Below are 19,497 nucleotides of genomic sequence, written 5' to 3' on the forward strand. Positions count from 1 at the left end.
GGTGGGCGCCGCTCCCGTTTTGCTCTGCTGGGATCCCCCCCGGGCGCGGAGGAGGAGGCGGGGAACGCGCCCCTCTTCTCCCGGCCGCCGCCGAGGCTGACAGAGACGAACTCTTCGCGGCGGCAGTGGCGAGAGCCGGCCGACCGCGGCCTGAGGGCGATGCGGCGGCGGGAGCCTCCGCGACGGTCCCCCGGCTGCGGGGCAGGGGATGGGACGGGGGGGGACGGCCACGGGGGACCCCAGGGCGGGCCGGAGTGAGGAGCCCCCTCGCTGACGTTTTTTGCTGGCAGACCCCCCTTTCTCCTTTCCCTCCCCTCACCCTCCCCGGGGCTGCTCCCCTCGCCCGCTGAAAGTCAGCGAGTAAAACAGCGGGCGGGCGCGGGGAGCGCGGCGACGGCCATTAGGGTTAGTGGTACCCGGGGCTCCCCACTCACCACGCCACGTGGGGCGCCCCCGCCGGGCTTCTTAAACCCTCCGAGGCCACGCCCACCGCGCCCTCGATTGGCCGGACTTGGGTGTGGAGGGGGGTCCCCTCCTCCTCCCCTATTGGCTGCGGTGGGGCGAGGGGGCGGGAGGGTCGGAGTGGCGGGAGTTTGGATGGCCGGGGCTATTCGCCCGCCGGCCGCCCCCACGTGCTCGCGGGCGCGCGCCTCTGGCTCTGCCCCGCCCCTTCCCTGGGAGCCGGGACCGGGGTCTGGGTCTGGGCCTCGGAGGGGGAATTTTGGGGCTGGGGGTTTAACGGCGGGACTTTGGGGGGCTGGGACCCCCCCCCATCCAGGGCCTGCCTGCCTCTGTCGAGGACCCTTGTGTGAGGAACTAGGCCCCTGGTGTGTCCCCCCCCCGCCCCGAAGCGGGGCTGCGCCAGCCCCCTGGGCGCTGCTGGGAGAGAGGGGGGTTTCTCTCTCTCCCCTGCCATATCCCCCCGGGCACGGCGTCTTGTGTCCCCGTCCCCCCTCTCCCTGTGCGGTACCTTGCTGTCCCGCCTCTGCTGCATCACCTTCCTCAGGACGGCTCTCCAGCGTTTGCTTTTAGACCCTGAGATTTCCACGGAAAAAAAACCAGGGCGTTTCAGGGCCACGCGGTTTTGCAGGGATAATTTTTGCGCTTTTGAAGCAAGAGGGTGGAGCTCTCGGTCTTCCTCACTTGACAGAAGAGCAGCGTTCTGGTAAAGAAGCTCTTTAAAAACATATTTTACAGAACGATGTATCCTTGGGCTAAGAACACGCGATGGCGATCCATTCGGGACAGAATTGGAGCAGAGCTTGTCAACCCCCGGTGACTGGAGGGTGAAAGAGGGTTTTGGGACAACACAACCTTTGGCTCTGAACCATAATTTCACGGCCACCAGGAAGGTGGTAAGTTTTTTTCCACCTCACTAGGATTCTTGGTCATCTTTTCCTCAAGGCCCAGGCACATGCAACGTCTTTTATGCCTCATACAAGCAGCTCCTCAACTGTGGTGACTTGTGAAGAGCCACCTCCTTTCAGGCTCCATGTTGGGTGCTCTGTAGGATCACAGTTGGGTAGGACAAGCTGGAGAACACCACGGAGCGAGCAGTAGCTTTCAAAGACTGGTAAGCTGTGGGTGATACCGTAACCAGAGTCTGTCACAGCCTGTGCAGGGGGCTGAAGCCCAGAGTGTGAGCCCAGCCTGGACACACTGCTCCATCCATGTGCTCAGGGAAGAGCTCTGCCATTTTTTCTGGGTTAACCAGTGGTTTCTCAGTCAGAATCACTCTCTGCTCACTACTCTTCATCTTCAGGGCATGAATATTCTTCCCCCCAGCCTCCCCAGGGTGTGATTGTCCCACGCTCTTTTGGGTACCTACAGCAATCAAACAAAATGCAGTGGCACAGGACAAGTCCTTTTCCACCCCAGCCTCCCTGGCAACACCAGCGTCTCCCCTTGGTCTGTTTGGGGATGTCCCAGGTGAAGGACGTTAGGAAAAAACACTTCTTCTACTCTTAAATTATGCGTGGTGTTGTGAAAAAATACTGGAAAGACATTTGTCTCTTTCACGGGCCAGGCAACTTCAGCAGCTGGGAGAGTGGAGACCATCCTGCTCCTCAGGGAAGGTTGCAGCATGTTACTTAAACAGGACCTTCCTTAACTGTGACCGAACATATTATTATATCAATAATAATACATATTATTAGGAAAAAGCACTTCTTCTGCTCTTAAATTATGCGTGTTGTTGTGAAAAAATACTGGAAAGACTTTTGTCTCTTTCACAGGCCAGGCAACTTCAGCAGCTGGGAGAGCGGAGACCATCCTGCTCCTCAGGGAAGGTTGTAGCATGTTACTTAAACAGGACCTTCCTTAACTGTGACCGAACATATTATTATATCAATAATAATACATATTCATTAGTTAATTTGTATTCTGTGTTTCATTAATTTCTTCTGAATTATTAAAATGTAATCCTCGGGGCCTGCTGAAGACCTTGCAGGAATGAAATGGGTGTTATTGATAGAGGGGCAATATGTGATTGGGCAGAGACGTGGCTGCAATCTCACCCTTTTCACACTGGGTGCTACAGTTGTGCCCAACGGATCTTGTGATGGTGACTTTTGTGACAGTCTTTTTGACTGTGCCACTAAGAACACAGTGTGTTCCCACAAGAGTTTCTCCACGTGGACCTGAGAGACGTTGCACGCATGAAAGGAGCTGATAAGGATGCTCATTTTTCCCAAATGCTCTGTTGTGGCATCTCTTACACACACATCCTTGCAGCTATTAGACATGAAAGGAGCTGATAAGGACGCTCATTTTTCCCCAAAAGCTCTATTGTGGCATCTCTTACACACACATCCTTGCAGCTATTAGAAACCTCTCCACAGTGGTGGCTGGAGTGTTAAGAAATCTTGTAGCTGCCACTGCCAAACTCCACGGAATATTGTCACTGCTGGCGTCCAACTTCCTTCTGTTTCCCCTCTCCCTTCCCTGTCACTGCTTTCTCCTGGAGCCTTTCCTATTTCATTTCTCGTGGCCTTTCTTATCCCTCCTCCCACCGGCTGGGGTTTGGTTTGTGTTTCCCTTTGCAGAGGGTGGCAAAGCTAAGTTATAAAGCTGTAGCTCCTTCAAGATCAGGCATTTCAGTGCCTGCTGTAGCAGAAAATCCAGGAGGATTAGTCACTTCCTCATGTTCCAAGCTCCAGCTGTAGCCGGAGGCCTGAGGAGGAGACGCAGCCTGAGGCGAGAGGCCTGAGGAGGAGACGCAGCCTGAGGTGACACGCTCTGTGCTCTCCCTCCTGCTTTATTACCCCAACGACTCCCTTTCCCCCCGTTGCTTGGCACTGTCTGATTCTGATTTTTGACAGAAACACGTTGAAACCGCCCTGTTTTGTTCCCGCTGAGCTTTACACCTCTCCTTGGCGGCCCTGCCCTGTTTGCCCCACTCATCCCACCTCCGTTTGCTGGAGCCGGCGGGCAAAGATCTCTGTCGCTCCCTGCTCCTCCCATTTCCCGGGGGCTCGCCAGCTCTTTTTGTTGGGATTTTTTCCCCCGTGTGGGCGCTTGTGCGGGTCCTGGGGTGACCCGGGCGCCCTGGCAAGGCTGTGAGGCGGGGCTGAGGCGGCCCTCCATTTCCAGCACCGCCGTGAACCCACAGGCACGAGGCGTTTCCGTAGTGTAGTGGTTATCACGTTCGCCTAACACGCGAAAGGACCCCGGTTCGAAACCGGGCGGAAACACCAGCCGGGATGGCTTTTTTTAAAAAATCCTCTAATCCATTTTATTTACCGACCTGCGGTGCAGGGTAATGACCAACACCGTGTCTGATCACTCCAACCACCCCGCGGTGTCACGGCCCTCCCGTCCCCCCGGCTCCGTTCCCCTTCACTGTCCCAAAGCGACTACATCTCCCGGCATGCACCGCTCCTCGCCACAGCTAACGGCGGGCCCTGCTGCTGCGCGCTGCATCATGGGAGGTGTAGTCCGCGCCACCCCGAGCCTCCCGGGAAGCCGTTCGCCGCCCAGCCCTGCCCGTTCCCTTCAGGGGGACGGGTGATGACACCGTCCGCGTTTCTCACTCTGCTGCCGGTGCCACCGCTGGTCCCCAACCCCCCAACCCTCAGGAGCGGGACACCGGAAGCCACGTCCCGGAAGCGGCGCGCGGGGTGTCATCAGAACATGGCGGCCTGAGGCGAAGGCGCCCCTTCCCTTCCCCTCCGCAGGTGCGTGAGGCGCCGCCGCCGCCCTCCTACCGGGCCGGGGGCGGCTGCAACGGGGCGGGCGGGCAGAGCCGCGGGGGCACGGGTGGCGCTCCGTCAGCCGGGACCGGGCACGGGGGTGGCGGGGTCGGGCCCGGGCCCGGTGGAGGGCCGCGGCGGGGTCGGGCGCTGCGGGCCCCGTCCCGTCCCGCGGCCAGGCCGAGCTGAGGGGATGGCGGCTGCCCGTGTGCCGCCGGTGTCCCGTCTGCTCTCCTGACGGCCGGGCGGTCCGGCTCTCGCGGCCCCGTTGGCCCCTAGGTTCCCCCTGGGCTCTGCCTGGCCCCGGGGAGCGGGGCCGTGTCCCCGGGTGCGGCCGCCCCCGCCGCCGGAGCCGCGTTGGGTCCCAGCCTCTGGTGGAGCAAGGCGCTCCCGGCAGCCCGGTTCTGACACGACAGCTCACAAGCTTAGGGCAGCTAATCCTCTGAGGTGGCGGGGGCAGAGTGTACCCGCGTCCCTGCCCTCTCCCCCTTGTGCTGCCTCTAAAATTAGCGGCTCCCCCGGTAAAGAAGGATCCACCCCCGTCTGGCTCCATCTCTGACAGAAGCCCTACGACACAAACTATCCCGCAGGATTCGAACAGCAAGACTTTTGTAATCATTAACTTACTCTGTTAGGGGGGGAACCAAAGTTAAATCTTGTGCGTAGATCAGTATTTTATTATTTTTGGTGTTTTTTTGCTTTCCCAGAGCAGAACAAAGAGGCTGCGGGTTGTTTCCAAGATGCAGTATTCCCATCACTGTGAGCACCTTTTGGAGAGGCTGAACAAGCAGCGAGAGGCCGGTTTCCTCTGCGACTGCACCGTCGTTATCGGTGAATTCCAGTTCAAAGCGCACAGAAACGTGCTGGCCTCTTTCAGCGAGTACTTTGGGGCGTTCTACAGAGACGCGTCCGACAACAACGTTGTTTTGGATCAGACTCAAGTGAAAGCTGATGGATTCCAAAAGCTGCTGGAATTTATTTATACGGGAAACTTAAACCTTGACAGGTAACATAAGCTGCTATTAAAGGGGGAAGGAGAATAGGAAAATAAACTTTGTCTTAAGGCAGTACTGTTTCTTTTTGGTTTTTTTGTAATAAGTTCTGGAGGGACAAATAATAGCAGGTGTGATACATATTGACAAGTTGAAGATTATCTGTTTGTATGTTTAAAATACCACGTGGTATGTGAGTGCCAAATCAAAGGGGTGTTGTCTGATATTTCACTGATGGATGGTTCTTTTCTGAGGGTTTTTGTCTGGATTGGAAGGAATTAACAATCCTGTGTGATCGCTGAAGGAGAGGGAAGGATAAGTTGTGAGTGCCAAATAAAAGGGGTGTTGTCTGATATTTCACTGATGGATGGTTCTTTTCTGAGGGTTTTTGTCTGGATTGGAAGGAATTAACAATCCTGTGTGATCGCTGAAGGAGAGGGAAGGATAAGTATATTCTTTCTGAATTTGGCTTATTTTGCAGAGGACGTGCAGAAACTGTGTATGCCCTAGGGACTGAAGTCTGAGGAATGGGTGATCATGGGCATGATTTAAAAAAAACCCTTTTTTGTTAGAATTTGCATGGTCTGTTACTTAAAACCTTGTATAACAGTTGCCAAAATGAGTCGGAGAAAAAGTGTTTCCCCTCTTACAGCGCTGATTTTATGCACGTTGTGTGTGTCGTGTAAAGTGAGGGTACTTTATAGTGCTTCTCTCTGAGGGAAAGACAGACATTATCCCTCACGAGGGGAGTGTGACAGCTTAAAAGCACATAGCACAGAATTTCAGCTCCTTTCTCCTTGTGTGCTGTCAAATGCATTTCAAAAAAGCTTTGTTGCTGTTGATACCTGAAAGCTCCTGCCTGATAATGTAAGTATGCAGGTGCAGGGTGTTCGTTTGGGTTGGTTTTTTTTAATTTAGCTACAAATATTAAGGGTAACAGATGAGTGTGCAGGGCCGTGTGGCGGAGTTAGCGACTGATGCTTTGCAAATGACCCCCGAGCAGGAGCGTGCAGCCTCCTGGGCGTCTCTCTGGGACCAGCAGCAGGAGAGTGTCTGGGTTCATTCTGAGCACTTGAGATCTCTGAAGGCCGAGGAAGGTGAAAGTACAGTTCTTACCCAGGGAGAACTATTTGACTAAAGATGACACCTGCAGGTCTGCCCCACGTCATCTGGTGCTGTGTCTGCCCATTCTGTTGTCTTCTGTGGAGCTGGGTGCATGAGTGACACCAGGAAGGTCTGCTTTGAATTCAGTGCTAGCGTAATACAGGATGTTAAAACAGTTGTATTCATGGACAGAGAGTAACTATGGCTTGTTATTTACCTTTTAATTACATTTACTGTGTAATAGATTGTTAGAATGATGTTGTTTACCATTAATCACTCTTTAAAGTGCTGTAAATCCATAGATTCGTTGGTGTTGCCGCTTTTCCAGGTTATTTTTTTCTAAACCATCGAGGCCTGGGTTGCAGGAACCAAAAAGTACAGAGTAGTAGCTTAAATAAGGAACTTCCTTGGTGTTAATGTTGTCTGTGTGCAGCTGATGCAGAATTAGGACTGTTTGCAAATCGTTTTATAAAACAAGATTAATACCTGCCTCGCAGAAGTGCTGAGGTGCTTGTGAATTACTTAAGACTTTTGGTGGATTATAGAATGGCGATTTATGCTTTTTATTCTCTGGTGTTTTATCCTTTTTTTGCTGTGATTTCTGAGCCTTTTGGACCAAGGACCCCATGTTTAGCCTCACCAATTTACGATTGGACTTTTAACTTAAAAATTCTACAAAAGGCACGTAGCTGGAAATAAAATTCTTGGTTCTGTGGATCTGCAGAGCCCGGCAGGTGTGGGCCATGGGAGGAATTGTACTGGTGTCTTAGGGCACTACAGCACTAAGGGATTTGATCTCACTGTGTATGTTCTCAAAGATACATCTTCTGAGAGTGTAACTTTTCTGTAGCTGTGCTGTCTGCACTTGCTAAAATCGATACAGAAGAAATGTTTGCTTTGTGCAGAATATTGTCACCCAATATCGTCTTGTTTTCTTGCAGCTGGAACGTGAAAGAAATTCACCAGGCTGCCGACTATCTCAAAGTAGAAGAAGTGGTCACTAAATGCAAAATCAAGATGGAAGACTTTGCTTTTATTGCCAATCCCTCTTCTACAGAGACATCTAGTATCACTGGAAACATTGAAATGAATCAGCAGACTTGCCTTCTGACTCTCCGAGATTACAGTAATCGGGAGAAAGCAGACGCTGCTTCTGCAGAGTTGGTTCAACCACAGGCAAAGAAAACAGCTTTAGAAAAGAAATCTCCTCAAACCAAAAAGCGAAAGAAGAATTTCAGCTCCCCCAAAAACACCCAGAATAAATCTGTACAATATCAGAACGACGGGACCGAGAACACGTCCATTGAAATGTTTTTGGATGCAAATAAGCTGGCCACCCAGATCACGGAACAGGCCGCCCAAGGCGGCGATAACTCCGAGCTACAGCTGGCAGCTGTGGTGGAAAGTGAAACGTTGGCAGCTCAGGACATCCTAGTCCAGACTATTGCAGCCAAACGGAAACGGGGAAAGCCTCAGCAGAGCTGTGCCCTGAAGGAGCACTGCATGTCCAACATAGCCAGCGACAAGAACGCTTACCAGCTGGAGAGTTCGGGGGAAGAGCTCGACCAGAAGTACTCCAAAGCTAAGCCGGTGTGCAACACGTGTGGAAAAGTCTTCTCAGAAGCCAGTAGCCTCCGTCGACACATGAGAATACACAAAGGGGTGAAACCCTACGTGTGTCAGCTCTGCGGGAAGGCCTTCACCCAGTGCAATCAGCTGAAAACACATGTAAGGACTCACACAGGTAAGCTGCTGGCCTCGTCTCCTGGACTGCGGAGACCTGTCGTCACAGCCTGTGAATACAGGGCTAAAAAGGTCTCTTTGCATTCTGACTTCTTCCTCTGGAAATCTAGTTTGCTGCTGCTGCTCATACAGGAGCAGTACCTATATCCTGGTTGCATTTTTCAGTACATTATCATAGTTTCTACTTTAAACAGCTAGAGAGGACTTTATTAGTCTGAGCGTCTTGATTTCTGGAAAGACTGGGAAGAGCTGGCTACTCTTTAACTCTGTAGAGTGATGGAGTGCCAAAATCTATTGCCAGTAGAACATGACAAACTCACAGTACTTGATACCAGAATTTTTGTTGCTTTTTTTTAAACTTCAGATCAAAATATGTTTGATAACAGAAGTGGGAAAAAATGCAATCTGGTGGCAAGTAGGTGACTTCTCCCATAGGGCCTTCAAAAAAGGTAGGGGAAGTGGCTGAATTACAACAGCATTTGGGATTTTATTTAGTGAAACGTGCAATGATGTTACGATCTCTGCATTCAGTAACATTACCAGAAGTTTGTGCTATATCAAGAACTACTCTTCTCATCAAAAAGAAATCAGATATGAACACTTACCCGTTAAGACAATGTCTGACTTCAGCCTGGGGAGATGTGCAGGAGAAGTACTGGGCTTGTTTGTCTTTTTGTATGTTCTTCCCTGGAGACGGAAGGCTTGATGTGGGGTTAGTTCACTCTTCAGGCTGGTCTGGCATAGCTGTTCTGCTGTTGCCTCTGCTGCTGTACTTAGCCCAGTGAGCAGCAGAGGGACCTGGTTTACGTAGTTTTCTTCCTTCTGTGGCTGGCATTCAGAATTCTGAAGTAACAGTAGATCAGATTTTTTAAAAATGTTTTTTTTTGCTCTTTTTTCCCCTTTGGAAAACTCTGAGGCCAGCAGTGGAGCTCTTTCCAGGAAGCTGTGAAGAGGTGGAGTAGGAGGTGTTGAGGTACAGGAGAACTTGCTCTTTCAGTAACTAAGGGAGAGCATTCCCAATGTTGTCAGCCAGTGACTAACCAAAAATTCGTGTGCGACACGGAGCTTGTGAGCAGTGTCCAGGGACAGTTTGCTGGTGGGAGCCTCAGCTGCGCTTTCTGCCTCTGAGGGTATTGCACTGGGAATTTTGGCACGAGCAGGTAGGAAATTTGACAGTGTTTGTTGCTAGATGGCAGGTGAGAGGCCTAATACTTATATTTTTGAAGTTTTCATGAAGAGAATATACTTAAGAATTGTTGAGTTCTTCATTTGATTGTGCAGTGCCACAGAAATGCAGAGACAGGCTCTTTTGTATTGCCACTAAGACTGTGGAGTTGCACGATCCGTTGCACGAGACCGTATCCACCACTAAGAGAACACCAATAGTCAGAGAAGCACCTGCAGTGTTCTGCAGCAGACACTAATGAGAAATTAGTGAGCACTAGACTAGACGTTGCAGACCTGTTGCTTTTGGACAGGCAAGAAAGAGCAGATCATTTACTGATTGTTCATCTTGAATATTCAGAATCACCAATAGACATAACCAGCAAAAAGTCTGAAAATGTAGTAGTAGCACTGTAAAAATAATGTGGGGAAAATGGCACTATTAAAAATATTATTACCTTTTTTCCCCCAAAAGGTAATGTGTTCAAAAATAATCTGTTATTTTGCTGTATTCCTGGCACGTTCCACTCCAGTGGACTTGGTGACGGGATGTTCCAGGATGTCATTTGTGAGGAGGATTAGAGCAGACACCGGAGCTTTGGTCAGGTGATGGATTGAAAAGCAATTTGTGAGGATTAGAGCAGACACCAGAGCTTTGGTCAGGTGATGGATTGAAAAGCACGAGGGGCTTATTTTTTCCCTAGGGGAGAAGCCATACAAGTGTGAACTGTGCGACAAAGGCTTTGCTCAGAAGTGCCAGTTGGTGTTCCACAGTCGGATGCACCACGGAGAGGAGAAACCCTACAAATGCGATGTCTGCAACCTGCAGTTCGCGACTTCCAGCAATCTGAAGATCCACGCCAGGTAGGCAAAAGTCAGCTCCTGCAAATGCTTCTCTGTGGGTTTATTTAAACAGAAGAACCTGCTCCAGCGAGAGCAAGAGTTATACATTCATGTAATTTGGTCATTTTTACTCCTTTTCTCGTGGGGCTTCTCTCACGCTGCGTAACAGAATAATTACATCTGTGTACTTGCTCATTAGGGAGGTGATTCGTGATTTCTCCATGTTACAGCCTACACACAGGTATCCTTCTGGCAACAACGTGAAGGCTTTTGTTTTGTTTTGTTTTAAACTGCTTGTAGCACCACAGAAGAGAGAGTTCCTTGATGGGGAGCGAAACAGAACAGTTCTCACTGTTCTCCTCTCTTTGCATTTTTTGGCAAGAGCAGGAATTATGTTCCCTTGTTAGGAATCCTGGTTTTATCTTTCAGTACACTCTGATGCAAAAGGTGCTGGGTTCTCCTGGTGCATGTGACATGTGCAGGGCCTGTCCTTTGGTTCAGCTGCCACTGAAATCACGGATGTGCTAATTCCTAGAATCAACAGACAGTGAATTCCTGTGAAAAAATACTAACTCAAAACCAAACTCACAGGTGTTATATTATAGATATTTTTTTTTGAGTTCACGGCACATTAGCACAAGGAACTTTGGGGATAAAGTTCTATTTGAGGAAAGTGACTTAGTGGTGGGTGCTGCTTCCTTTTCTGCCCGGAGCTCATTGATTCCCCTGTTGGTTTGCAGGAAGCACAGTGGTGAGAAGCCCTACGTGTGCGATCGGTGCGGGCAGCGCTTCGCTCAGGCCAGCACCCTCACCTACCACGTGCGCCGGCACACGGGGGAGAAACCCTACGTGTGTGACAGCTGTGGAAAAGCCTTTGCTGTCTCAAGTTCTCTCATCACCCATTCCCGAAAACACACAGGTAGGGGAAGGACAGAGCCTGGGGAGGGGGAGGACTGGCTGCCTTCAGAGGGCTTGGAATAGGTGATGAGCAGGAAATCTGTAGCTTGGGAGTTCACAGAATCACAGAATCACAGAATCTTAGTGGTTGGAAGGGACCTCTGAGATTATCGAGTCCAACCACAAAAAAAACAAACAAACAAACAAACAAAAAAAAACCCAACAACCAAACAAATACAAAACACACCACACCAAACGCCCACCAAAAGCACCGCACCGACCAACTAAACCCCACACTCAACACCTCACCATAAACCAATATCCTTGGGCACTAGAGCATGCCCTGAAGAACCATGTCTATACGTTTCTTAAACACCTCCAGGGATGGTGACTCCACCACCTCCCTGGGCAGGCTGTTCCAGTGCCTGACCACCCTCTCAGTAAAGTAGTTCTTTCTAATATCTAATCTAAATCTCCCTTGCCCCAACTTCTGACCATTTCCTCTGGTCTTGTCGTTTGTCCTTTGGGAGAAGAGACCAACACCTGCCTCTCTCCACCCTCCTTTCAGGGAGTTGTAGAGGGCAATGAGGTCTCCCCTCAGCCTCCTCTTCTCCAAACTAAACATGCCCAGTTCCCTCAGCCTCTCCTCACAGGACTTGTTCTCCAGACCCCTCCCCAGCTTGGTGGCTCTCCTCTGGACACGCTCCAGCACCTCAATGTCCTTCCTGTAGTGAGGAGCCCAAAACTGAACACAGTACTCGAGGTGAGGCCTCACCAGTGCCGAGTACAGAAGCACGATGACTTCCCCCAGAGCTGTTGTCCAGCTCCCTTCTCGTGTCCTTTCCCTTTGACTCTAGTTTAGGGAGCTCTTTCTCCCCTTGGATGTTACCTCTGTTTCATTTTGATTTGTTCTTTCTGTGCGTTCTGGTTTATACATTGAAATAACAAACTCCTTGTGTTTCCTGTAGGAGAGAAGCCATATATCTGTGGCATTTGTGAAAAGAGTTTTATTTCCTCTGGAGAGCTCAATAAACATTTTCGGTCCCATACAGGTCAGTTTCCAGACAGGCTGCTTCCTGCACTATAAATAATATTCTGCCTTTACCCTTTTGCCTTTAAAATACACCATATTGTGCTGTACTTGAAAGTTGTAGCATTTCTTAATTTATGTATCCCTTTTAACGTAATTTAAAGAAAGTATTTGTGACTTTTTTTTTTAATTGCCTTTTTCAGACAGATATCTCTAACAGCGTAGGTGTTGATGTATGATCAGGGCTTCTGACATTTGGGGTTTTTTGCTTTGTTTTAATCTTATCTCTAACAGCGTAGGTGTTGATGTATGATCAGGGCTTTACTTCTAACATTTGGGGTTTTTTGCTTTGTTTTAATCTATTATTCTGGAAACAATTTTATTCTGAATACAGACACAGACAAATTAATAGTTACAAAGTTGTATTTTAAAATACAACATCGAAATCGTTTTATTCTGAATACACAGACACATTAATAGTTACAAAGTTGTATTTTAAAATACAACATCGAAATCCATTATCCTGAATCTTTAACTGTTTTCTCTTTCAATTTCAAGATTGTTCTAACTGTCAAACCATTATTTTTTTTTTTTCAGGTGAAAGACCATTTATCTGTGAAATGTGTGGAAATTCTTACACAGATATAAAAAACCTTAAGAAGCACAAAACAAAAGTTCACACAGGTGAGTTCCTTGTGCAAACGAAGTTGAAGAAGCTACATCAACTGCTTTGTCTTCAATGCTGGGTAATACATTAAATTTTTTTGCTCATCCAGGCCTACAATGAGAAAATAAAAGGTTTTTAGATAGTAGCTCTCTTTAGAGCCAAAAGCACCCCTTTATGAGGTACCCAAGCCTTTTAAAGCAAAAGTCCATGCTTTAAAGTAGGTTTGAGATGAATTTTCAAGCTTTTGCATTGCTACAGCAAACGCATGTTGAGCGACATAGAAACATTTTGCTGCTGATAAGAATTTCTGGTTGTGAATATTTGCTTTCTTGTTCCAAGTAACTTTGTGAGAGCTTCCCACATGAGGGCATAGTCTGAATTGGAGGAAATATTTTTTCCTCTTCTGAATACATCAAAGGAGTACATGTTTATGAGGGCAGTAACTGAGGTGAACAGGGCATACTGGTTACAGGAATTACTTTACACCTTGAAGGCATGAATATTTTTAATGCAACGGTGAAAGATTTGCTTATTGATGCAGTCAATGTTAATCCACGTCTGAGCTGGATTAGCAAAGCCCACCCCCGTGGCAAAATGTTCCCAGCTGCGATTACTGCTCGAAAAAGACACTTCAGATACATTCTCTTCCTACTCTAGATGCCAGGTTTTGATGAGGAAGAAATTGGATGTGTATTACTTGCCTACGGTACCAAGCACAGAGATGTTCAGATGGCCAGTCTCTTTCAACGCTGGCTCCGTGCACCTCGTTATCTCTCCATCCTTAAGTGTATTAACCCTAATTCCCTTGCCTCTGTGATATGGAAAAGGGAATAATAGGTGTCTGTGTGCACCTGGGTTGGGTCAGATGGAGCAGGCGAGGGAGAGGATGAGAAAACAAGAGTCTTTGAGTGTCAAAAGCTTGAGAAGGCCCCACTGGAAGCAAGAGTGAGGGGAGAAGAGCAGCAGCGAGTGGGGAGAGCCCCAGGTGGGAGCTGAGAGAGCTGCTGGGGCAGGTCAGCTCACAGAGAGACAGAAGTGCTTCACCACTGAAATAACAGGCTTCAGAGCACACTTTGATAGAGAAAGGGTCAAACATCCGATGTGGCTTCATCAGAAAGCAGTCCAAGAGCAGTGGTGGGCTGCATTCAAACAGGAAAGCAATGAGGAGTCGATTAGCAGTGATTTCAATTAACAGAAATTAGAAATTAGAAAATAATTTCTCAGCTGACTGGATAAAAACTGTAAGGGGTCTGACTGGAATGAAGTTAACAAATGTTTTCTTCCAAGGAAGCTTGTGGATACATGATATATTGTACGTTGCTATCTCCATTAAAAGAGAATGCTTGGATGTGGCTGTGGTTCTTAGATTTTCTGGGGTAGAAAATCTCAAGGAAACCTTCAAAATTACATTTTCTCCAAGGCTCCTTTGCTCACCGGGATGTTAAGGTTTCATTACCCTCTGTACCATGCCAAGGAGAGATGGAGCTGGAATGCCTCAGCAGAGGATGTGATTCTTAGGGCTTGCATTGTATTTACAGCTCATTCTGGCTTCAGGGCACATCGAAACCACCAATAGCCCAACTGCCCAGGCAGTTTTTGACACACCAAGTGTGTGTTTTCACAGTCAGTCAAAAGGGAATTTGCAGAATTTGCCCAGTGGCTTTTGAACATTTCTTCCTTTTTTATTTTTCCCCAGGATCTGAAACTCCCCCTGATTCTAATGCACTTGATAATTCTTTCAACGAGCAAGAATCCATTCAGAGTCAGAAAAGTCCTTTATCGGAGTCCATAGACGTGAAGCCCTCGGAGATGTCTTTAGCACTTCCTCTTCCCATCGGGACCGAAGACCATCAGATGCTGCTTCCCGTGACGGGGAGTCAGTCTCCTTCCTCAGAAACCTTACTGAGATCTGCTGTGACTGGCTATTCAGAACCTCAGTTTATTTTCTTGCAGCAGTTATACTGACGGGGCGGTGCAGAGCCAGCCAGGTTCATGGTAAGATGAACACGATCAAGCTAAGCGAGCAGTCACACACTTTCTGAATTGGACTTGTTCTTTTTTTTTTCCTCTGTGTAAAGGCATTTCCATTGGGCAGTGCTGTCTTTTGGGGTTTTTGTTGAATTGTGCTAATCTACAATCAAATTTCTATTTGCAATTCACATGGATTTCCAGGAGAGGATTCCTTTCCAGCAACACCTGCCTTAAGAATTCTCTGTTAAAATATGTTCATGTATTTTGGAGATCTCCTCCCATGTTCCTGCTGGTCTGATGGGTCACAGTGTCATTTGAGAGCAGACGTTTTAAGCCATATTTGATAGTTTAAGAACATTAACCCAGAGGTAGAAAGGGAAAATGATAATTTGATTGTACTCCTGCATTGCGAGGTGGTACAATGGTTGATGATGGAAGGGAGCCCAGTGCTCTGGTGAGGTGCTTGCAAAGAATCACTGCCAGAAGTAGCCATTTGTAGTTGAGGGAAAGAAAGTTTTGTGTGTGTTTTCCTGACAAGGCAAGTAAGGCAGGGTTACGGGGGTCTTTTCTGTAATGTGATAGTTAAAGGTTTCTAATGGCATAGATTTTACTGGGTGTTCTTTCCAACAAGTCACTTTTTGGGGGTTTCAAGTGAATCCGGCATTGTTGTATCTCATCCTAGATTTATTTTTCACATCCCTAAAAATGCCCTGGTTTTGGCACAAACAGCAGCATTTGCTCAGAAGGAGAGCCGGAACGTGCACGTCGTAGGTGAGAGGAAAAGATGCATTGACTTCATTGTGAGGCATGAATCACAGCTTCATAATCCTTTTTTTTTTTTTTTTTTTTTTTTTTTTTTTTACAGTAGTGCTTCTCCTTGAGCTAGGCAGTAGGTACAAAAGAGGAAATAAATCCTGCCCTTCACTGTGAAAATAATAAGCGAACGCTACACGAGGGGGCATTAAGGAAGAATAAATACAACAGAGCAGATTGATGTTCTTCCAGGCAAGGTTTTGTTCGTGAAGGACTGCTTTGTTTTAATTGAAGTATTTGTGTATTGCTTTGCTTCTCATGTCACTTGTCCTCAGTAACTGCACAAAACTGGTATCTAGCAAGACTCATGTAAAGGTATGTTTTATTATTAGCAATGTACATTTTTTTAAAAAGCAACGTTTTTAATGTCTTGGTAGGGTCATTAGTTAAAGACTAGTTGACAACAGGAGTACTTTTATACTCCGTTTTGCCAGTTTGTGCCATTAACATAATGTAAGCATTATTTAAGTAATCATCAAATAGTAAGGAAATAGTCATAATACTGTACCAACAATGCATTTAAAGATATTCTTTGTTGGTTATTTACTTGGTGCTAGCATTTTATTTCCACTGATGCCTTGTGTCCAGACACTGATACATAGAAGAGCATAGGAGATACCTCTTAACTGATTCTGTTCTACATGGAGTAATAATTAATCTGCACCTTAATTAAACAGACTTGTGAAAAAATTCTTGGAGGATTTAATTTAAGTATTCTGCAAATGGTCCTTTGACTCCTGAGCGTGACTATAGAATTATTTATTCTTTTTTCCCCTCTTCCTACACGTTTATACTTATAAAGTCATAGACCTTTTGCTGCTTTGTGTTGATCATCTTAGTAGGTGGCACATTCAAAACTCTGCTTCTTTATGCTTTAATATATGGCTGATAAAGTCTGCCACGGAGAGGAAGGAGTACAGCTGTGCTCAGAGGCACGTTCTCAGTGCAGTGAAGCTCATTATTACCACACCTGCCCAACTTTTATTTGCTTTGCTTATCTGTGCTGCAACTACAGGTGATGTCCCTCATCAAAGCAAGGCAAAGGACAATGGATGAAGATCTCTGTTTGGGTTTTTTTCAGCCATTTCTTTGGCATTTCCCCCTTTCCTCCCCTGTCTTCTCTTTTAGCTTCTCTTTATGTAGCACCTGAAGGATTCCTTGGCCTTGCCCTTGAAGACTGAAGAACCACAAAGAATCAGGATCTTGACTCTGTGTAAAACAAACCCAACTCTGTGTAGCGTGTCCTAAGGTTCTTCTTTACTTTCTCACTCTGAAAACAGAGCAGAAACTTGGGATAGGCCATAAGCTTAGTCACAAATGCTGAAACAGAACAATGCCCTACAATTGATAAATTTCATATTTAAACAGCTTTGGAAGATAAACTAATGATACGCTGCTGTTATCTGACAAAAAGTAGCTGAAGATGAACATATCCAGGATAAATGACTGCAAGAGAGAACTAGCTCTGGAAAAAATAGAAGAAAAAAAATCACATTCCTGCATAGAAAATGCATTCCATAACAATGTTTGTTTGGACTGTTTTTATATTTCTAAAATTATAGCTTATTACTGTATTCTTAGATTTCAGACTTTTTTAAAAAATACAGTGCTTAGATTTATACAGGATTTGTTTAGATACTTATAACAGTAACACTTGCTTTATTAGTCATTTAGTTTTCTTTATAGACAAGAAGATAATCATTATTTTTTACAAGACAACAATTTTAACCTTTCTTAATAGAATACACAGACTTATAGTTTTGTCTGGAAGCAATAATTTAGTGACCTGCACTCTTGAGTCCCCATCTGAGAGTCTTGATTTTTATCCTCATCTTTCATGAAGATATCTCAGCTGCTGAGGTATGATCTCTATGAACTGTATTCATTTACTAGAATATAGATTTTAAATATATATATATATATATATAAAAAAAAAGAATTGTAGGTGTTTTCAGGCTGGGTGCTGTAGGACCTGAAGAAGCAGGTCTGGGCTGTACCTTTTGTCAGTAGATGCATGGAAATCAGCTGGACATCTAACTTCTAGGATTCTGAGGTCATTTTGGAGGTACAAGGTTTATAACAATATTGATAATTTCTGTTAGGGATTAACGTGGGAAAGCATGGAATCGTTTTAGGCAGACAACTCCTTCTTGAGTCCTACCTGCAAAATGAAAGGTAAAATTTTAATAATTCCATTTACAGTAATTCAGAGAAAACGACATGATTCGCCACACCGTTGTTTCAGTACCGTTTCAGTTGATTTTGCACCAAAGTCGGTGCAAGTTTTGCCTGAGTAGGTTATTCTGCATCTAGAAATTTCTCAATTGGCTGTTCAGAAATACTTAGGTGAGAATAGCTCCTTGTAGGACACTGACTTCCAAATGCCTGCCGAAATGTGGGCACAAAGAATGACAACTTCTCTGAAATCATGTGTTTCAAAAAAAACTTTCAAGTGTGGACAAGTTCAGGATTTCAGGGCTGTGATCTCGGAGAGGCTATCGATAAGCCTTGCAGAATTAAGTTCAGATAAGGACTAATAATTGATTTTTTGGGGGTTAAATTATTTTAAAAATATCTTTCATGTATATACAGTTTTTTTCCTCTGTTATTTGTATATAGCTCAACTCTCAATTTTATAATCCCCTGGGAGGGGGAGGGAGTTGTACATATTTAGCCTGAAGTGTTTTATGTTAGACTTTAATAAACTTGTTTTGTAATTTTCCCCTCACCTCGTGTCTCCTGTTTGTAACTGCGAGGGGGTAGAGCAGAAGGAGGAGGGAGGTGGTGGAAGGTAACCCCCATTGGGGGGATACACGGTGGCCCTTCGTGGGCCTACCTTTTCTTCTTGGCAGTAAAAGCACCAGTTTTTTCTCATAGAAAACATCGTGGGTCTGTTCAAACTAAATTAAACAAAAACTTTAAATACAATCTGGTATAATGACTCTTAGGTTAATTTTTTTTTTCATTTGTTTGTTTTGGGGTATTTGAGGGGGCAGAGAGACAGCTCCGTGTCAACTTGTGTGTGGCAGAACAACCACACCTGCTCTGGGGGCTGACCTGTGAGTCCTCTGATGATACTACGTGCTTTTTGGACCAACAGAACCAGAATAATTTGTGTTTGGGGAGAGGGAGAGAAAAATAATCTCAACACTGACAACAGCTATCAGTACTGGTGGTTTCAGCTGGCGAGGGGTCTCCATCCACCTCCCTGCCCGTACGCTACCACTGTCATAATACAGAATCAGAACATCAGCAGTTATATTGCTGCTGCGTAGGAATTCTTGAAATCACTCTTTTTTTTTTCTTATTTTTTTTCTTATTTCTTTTCCCCCCTCATACTTTCATCTCATAGGTCTTTTGCCTGTGTGCACATAATTCAAGAATTATTCTGTGACCTATTCTAATTTTTAACGGGCACATTTAGAAGTGCACAAGATTGCACTAGTGAAAGCCTTTGAGCAAACCTCTGCTTTCCTTGGTGACTCTTTCTGTTTAGGAGCATCAATCCAGTCACCGCTACAGGTACAAGCCGAGTGATTTCCAATTTTCTAAGAAGTCTGTATCCAAACCATTAAACAATTTTTAACTACCATTATACGCATATGTTGTCTTATTCACATCTAGGAGTTGCCACGTGGCTGCCACAATATACATCTTTTTAAACAGTTTCCAAGAGACAGGAAGAAATAATGAAACCGAGTTTGGTGGTTTTCTTTTGTAGTGCAAGAAACAAGTACATGCTGCAAGTGAATCAAAATACCATTTCTATACCAGTGAACAAAGTTCACTGGCTTTAAAGTTCCAGCGTTAGAGTGGCTTTAATGCTTAAGTTCGTTTAACTTGATTAAATAAAAAAGAAGTCACTCTTGGATAAAAAGATCAAAGGAGAGAGTATATAGAGCTCAGTAGCAACAAAGGGGTTTACCCAAACCTCTCTCAGCTTCAGCAGGAGCCTTGTCCTACAGCGTGTCTGCTTTGCAGTCCAGGGGCAGCCCTGGGTGTAAGTGTTTGGGGGTTTGATGTGCTGGGACGCAGGGATGTCACCTGTGGGCTCTCCCGGCTACGTGTCTCCTCTTGGCATCT

General features: G+C 46.3%; 1 protein-coding gene and 1 non-coding gene across 3 annotated transcripts; both read left to right on the forward strand.

The window, feature by feature from the left end:
• The first annotated feature begins 3,619 nt into the window (after nucleotides 1–3,619).
• Nucleotides 3,620–3,692, forward strand: TRNAV-AAC. The gene has a single exon. It is a non-coding gene; the product is annotated as a tRNA-Val (tRNA).
• A 353-nt stretch (nucleotides 3,693–4,045) lies between these two features.
• Nucleotides 4,046–19,009, forward strand: MYNN (myoneurin). Of its 2 annotated transcripts, XM_014938840.1 has the most exons (9): nucleotides 4,046–4,175; nucleotides 4,898–5,196; nucleotides 7,228–8,030; nucleotides 9,898–10,057; nucleotides 10,777–10,955; nucleotides 11,902–11,985; nucleotides 12,561–12,647; nucleotides 14,327–14,625; nucleotides 15,467–19,009. In XM_014938840.1, the coding sequence occupies exons 2-8, from the start codon at nucleotides 4,931–4,933 to the stop codon at nucleotides 14,593–14,595; spliced, it is 1,848 nt and encodes a 615-aa protein (XP_014794326.1). In that variant the 5' UTR covers nucleotides 4,046–4,175; nucleotides 4,898–4,930; the 3' UTR covers nucleotides 14,596–14,625; nucleotides 15,467–19,009. The 2 variants fall into 2 exon arrangements, with proteins under 2 accessions (XP_014794326.1, XP_014794325.1); XM_014938839.1 differs by lacking the exon at nucleotides 15,467–19,009 and having other exon boundaries at nucleotides 4,121–4,175; nucleotides 4,903–5,196; nucleotides 14,327–15,448.
• Nucleotides 19,010–19,497: the final 488 nt, after the last annotated feature.

This window comes from Calidris pugnax, unplaced genomic scaffold (genome assembly GCF_001431845.1).
Source record: "Calidris pugnax isolate Ruff unplaced genomic scaffold, ASM143184v1 scaffold52, whole genome shotgun sequence".
Classification (NCBI taxonomy): Eukaryota; Metazoa; Chordata; class Aves; order Charadriiformes; family Scolopacidae; genus Calidris; species Calidris pugnax.

Bases quoted from the DNA above. Each gene is read 5' to 3' on its own strand.
- MYNN (XM_014938840.1), top strand. From the start codon at position 4,931: ATGCAGTATTCCCATCACTGTGAGCACCTTTTGGAGAGGCTGAACAAG. The intron at 5,197-7,227 runs GTAACATAAGCT...GTTTTCTTGCAG, and splicing joins GGAAACTTAAACCTTGACAG to CTGGAACGTGAAAGAAATTC. The intron at 12,648-14,326 runs GTGAGTTCCTTG...ATTTTTCCCCAG, and splicing joins CAAAACAAAAGTTCACACAG to GATCTGAAACTCCCCCTGAT.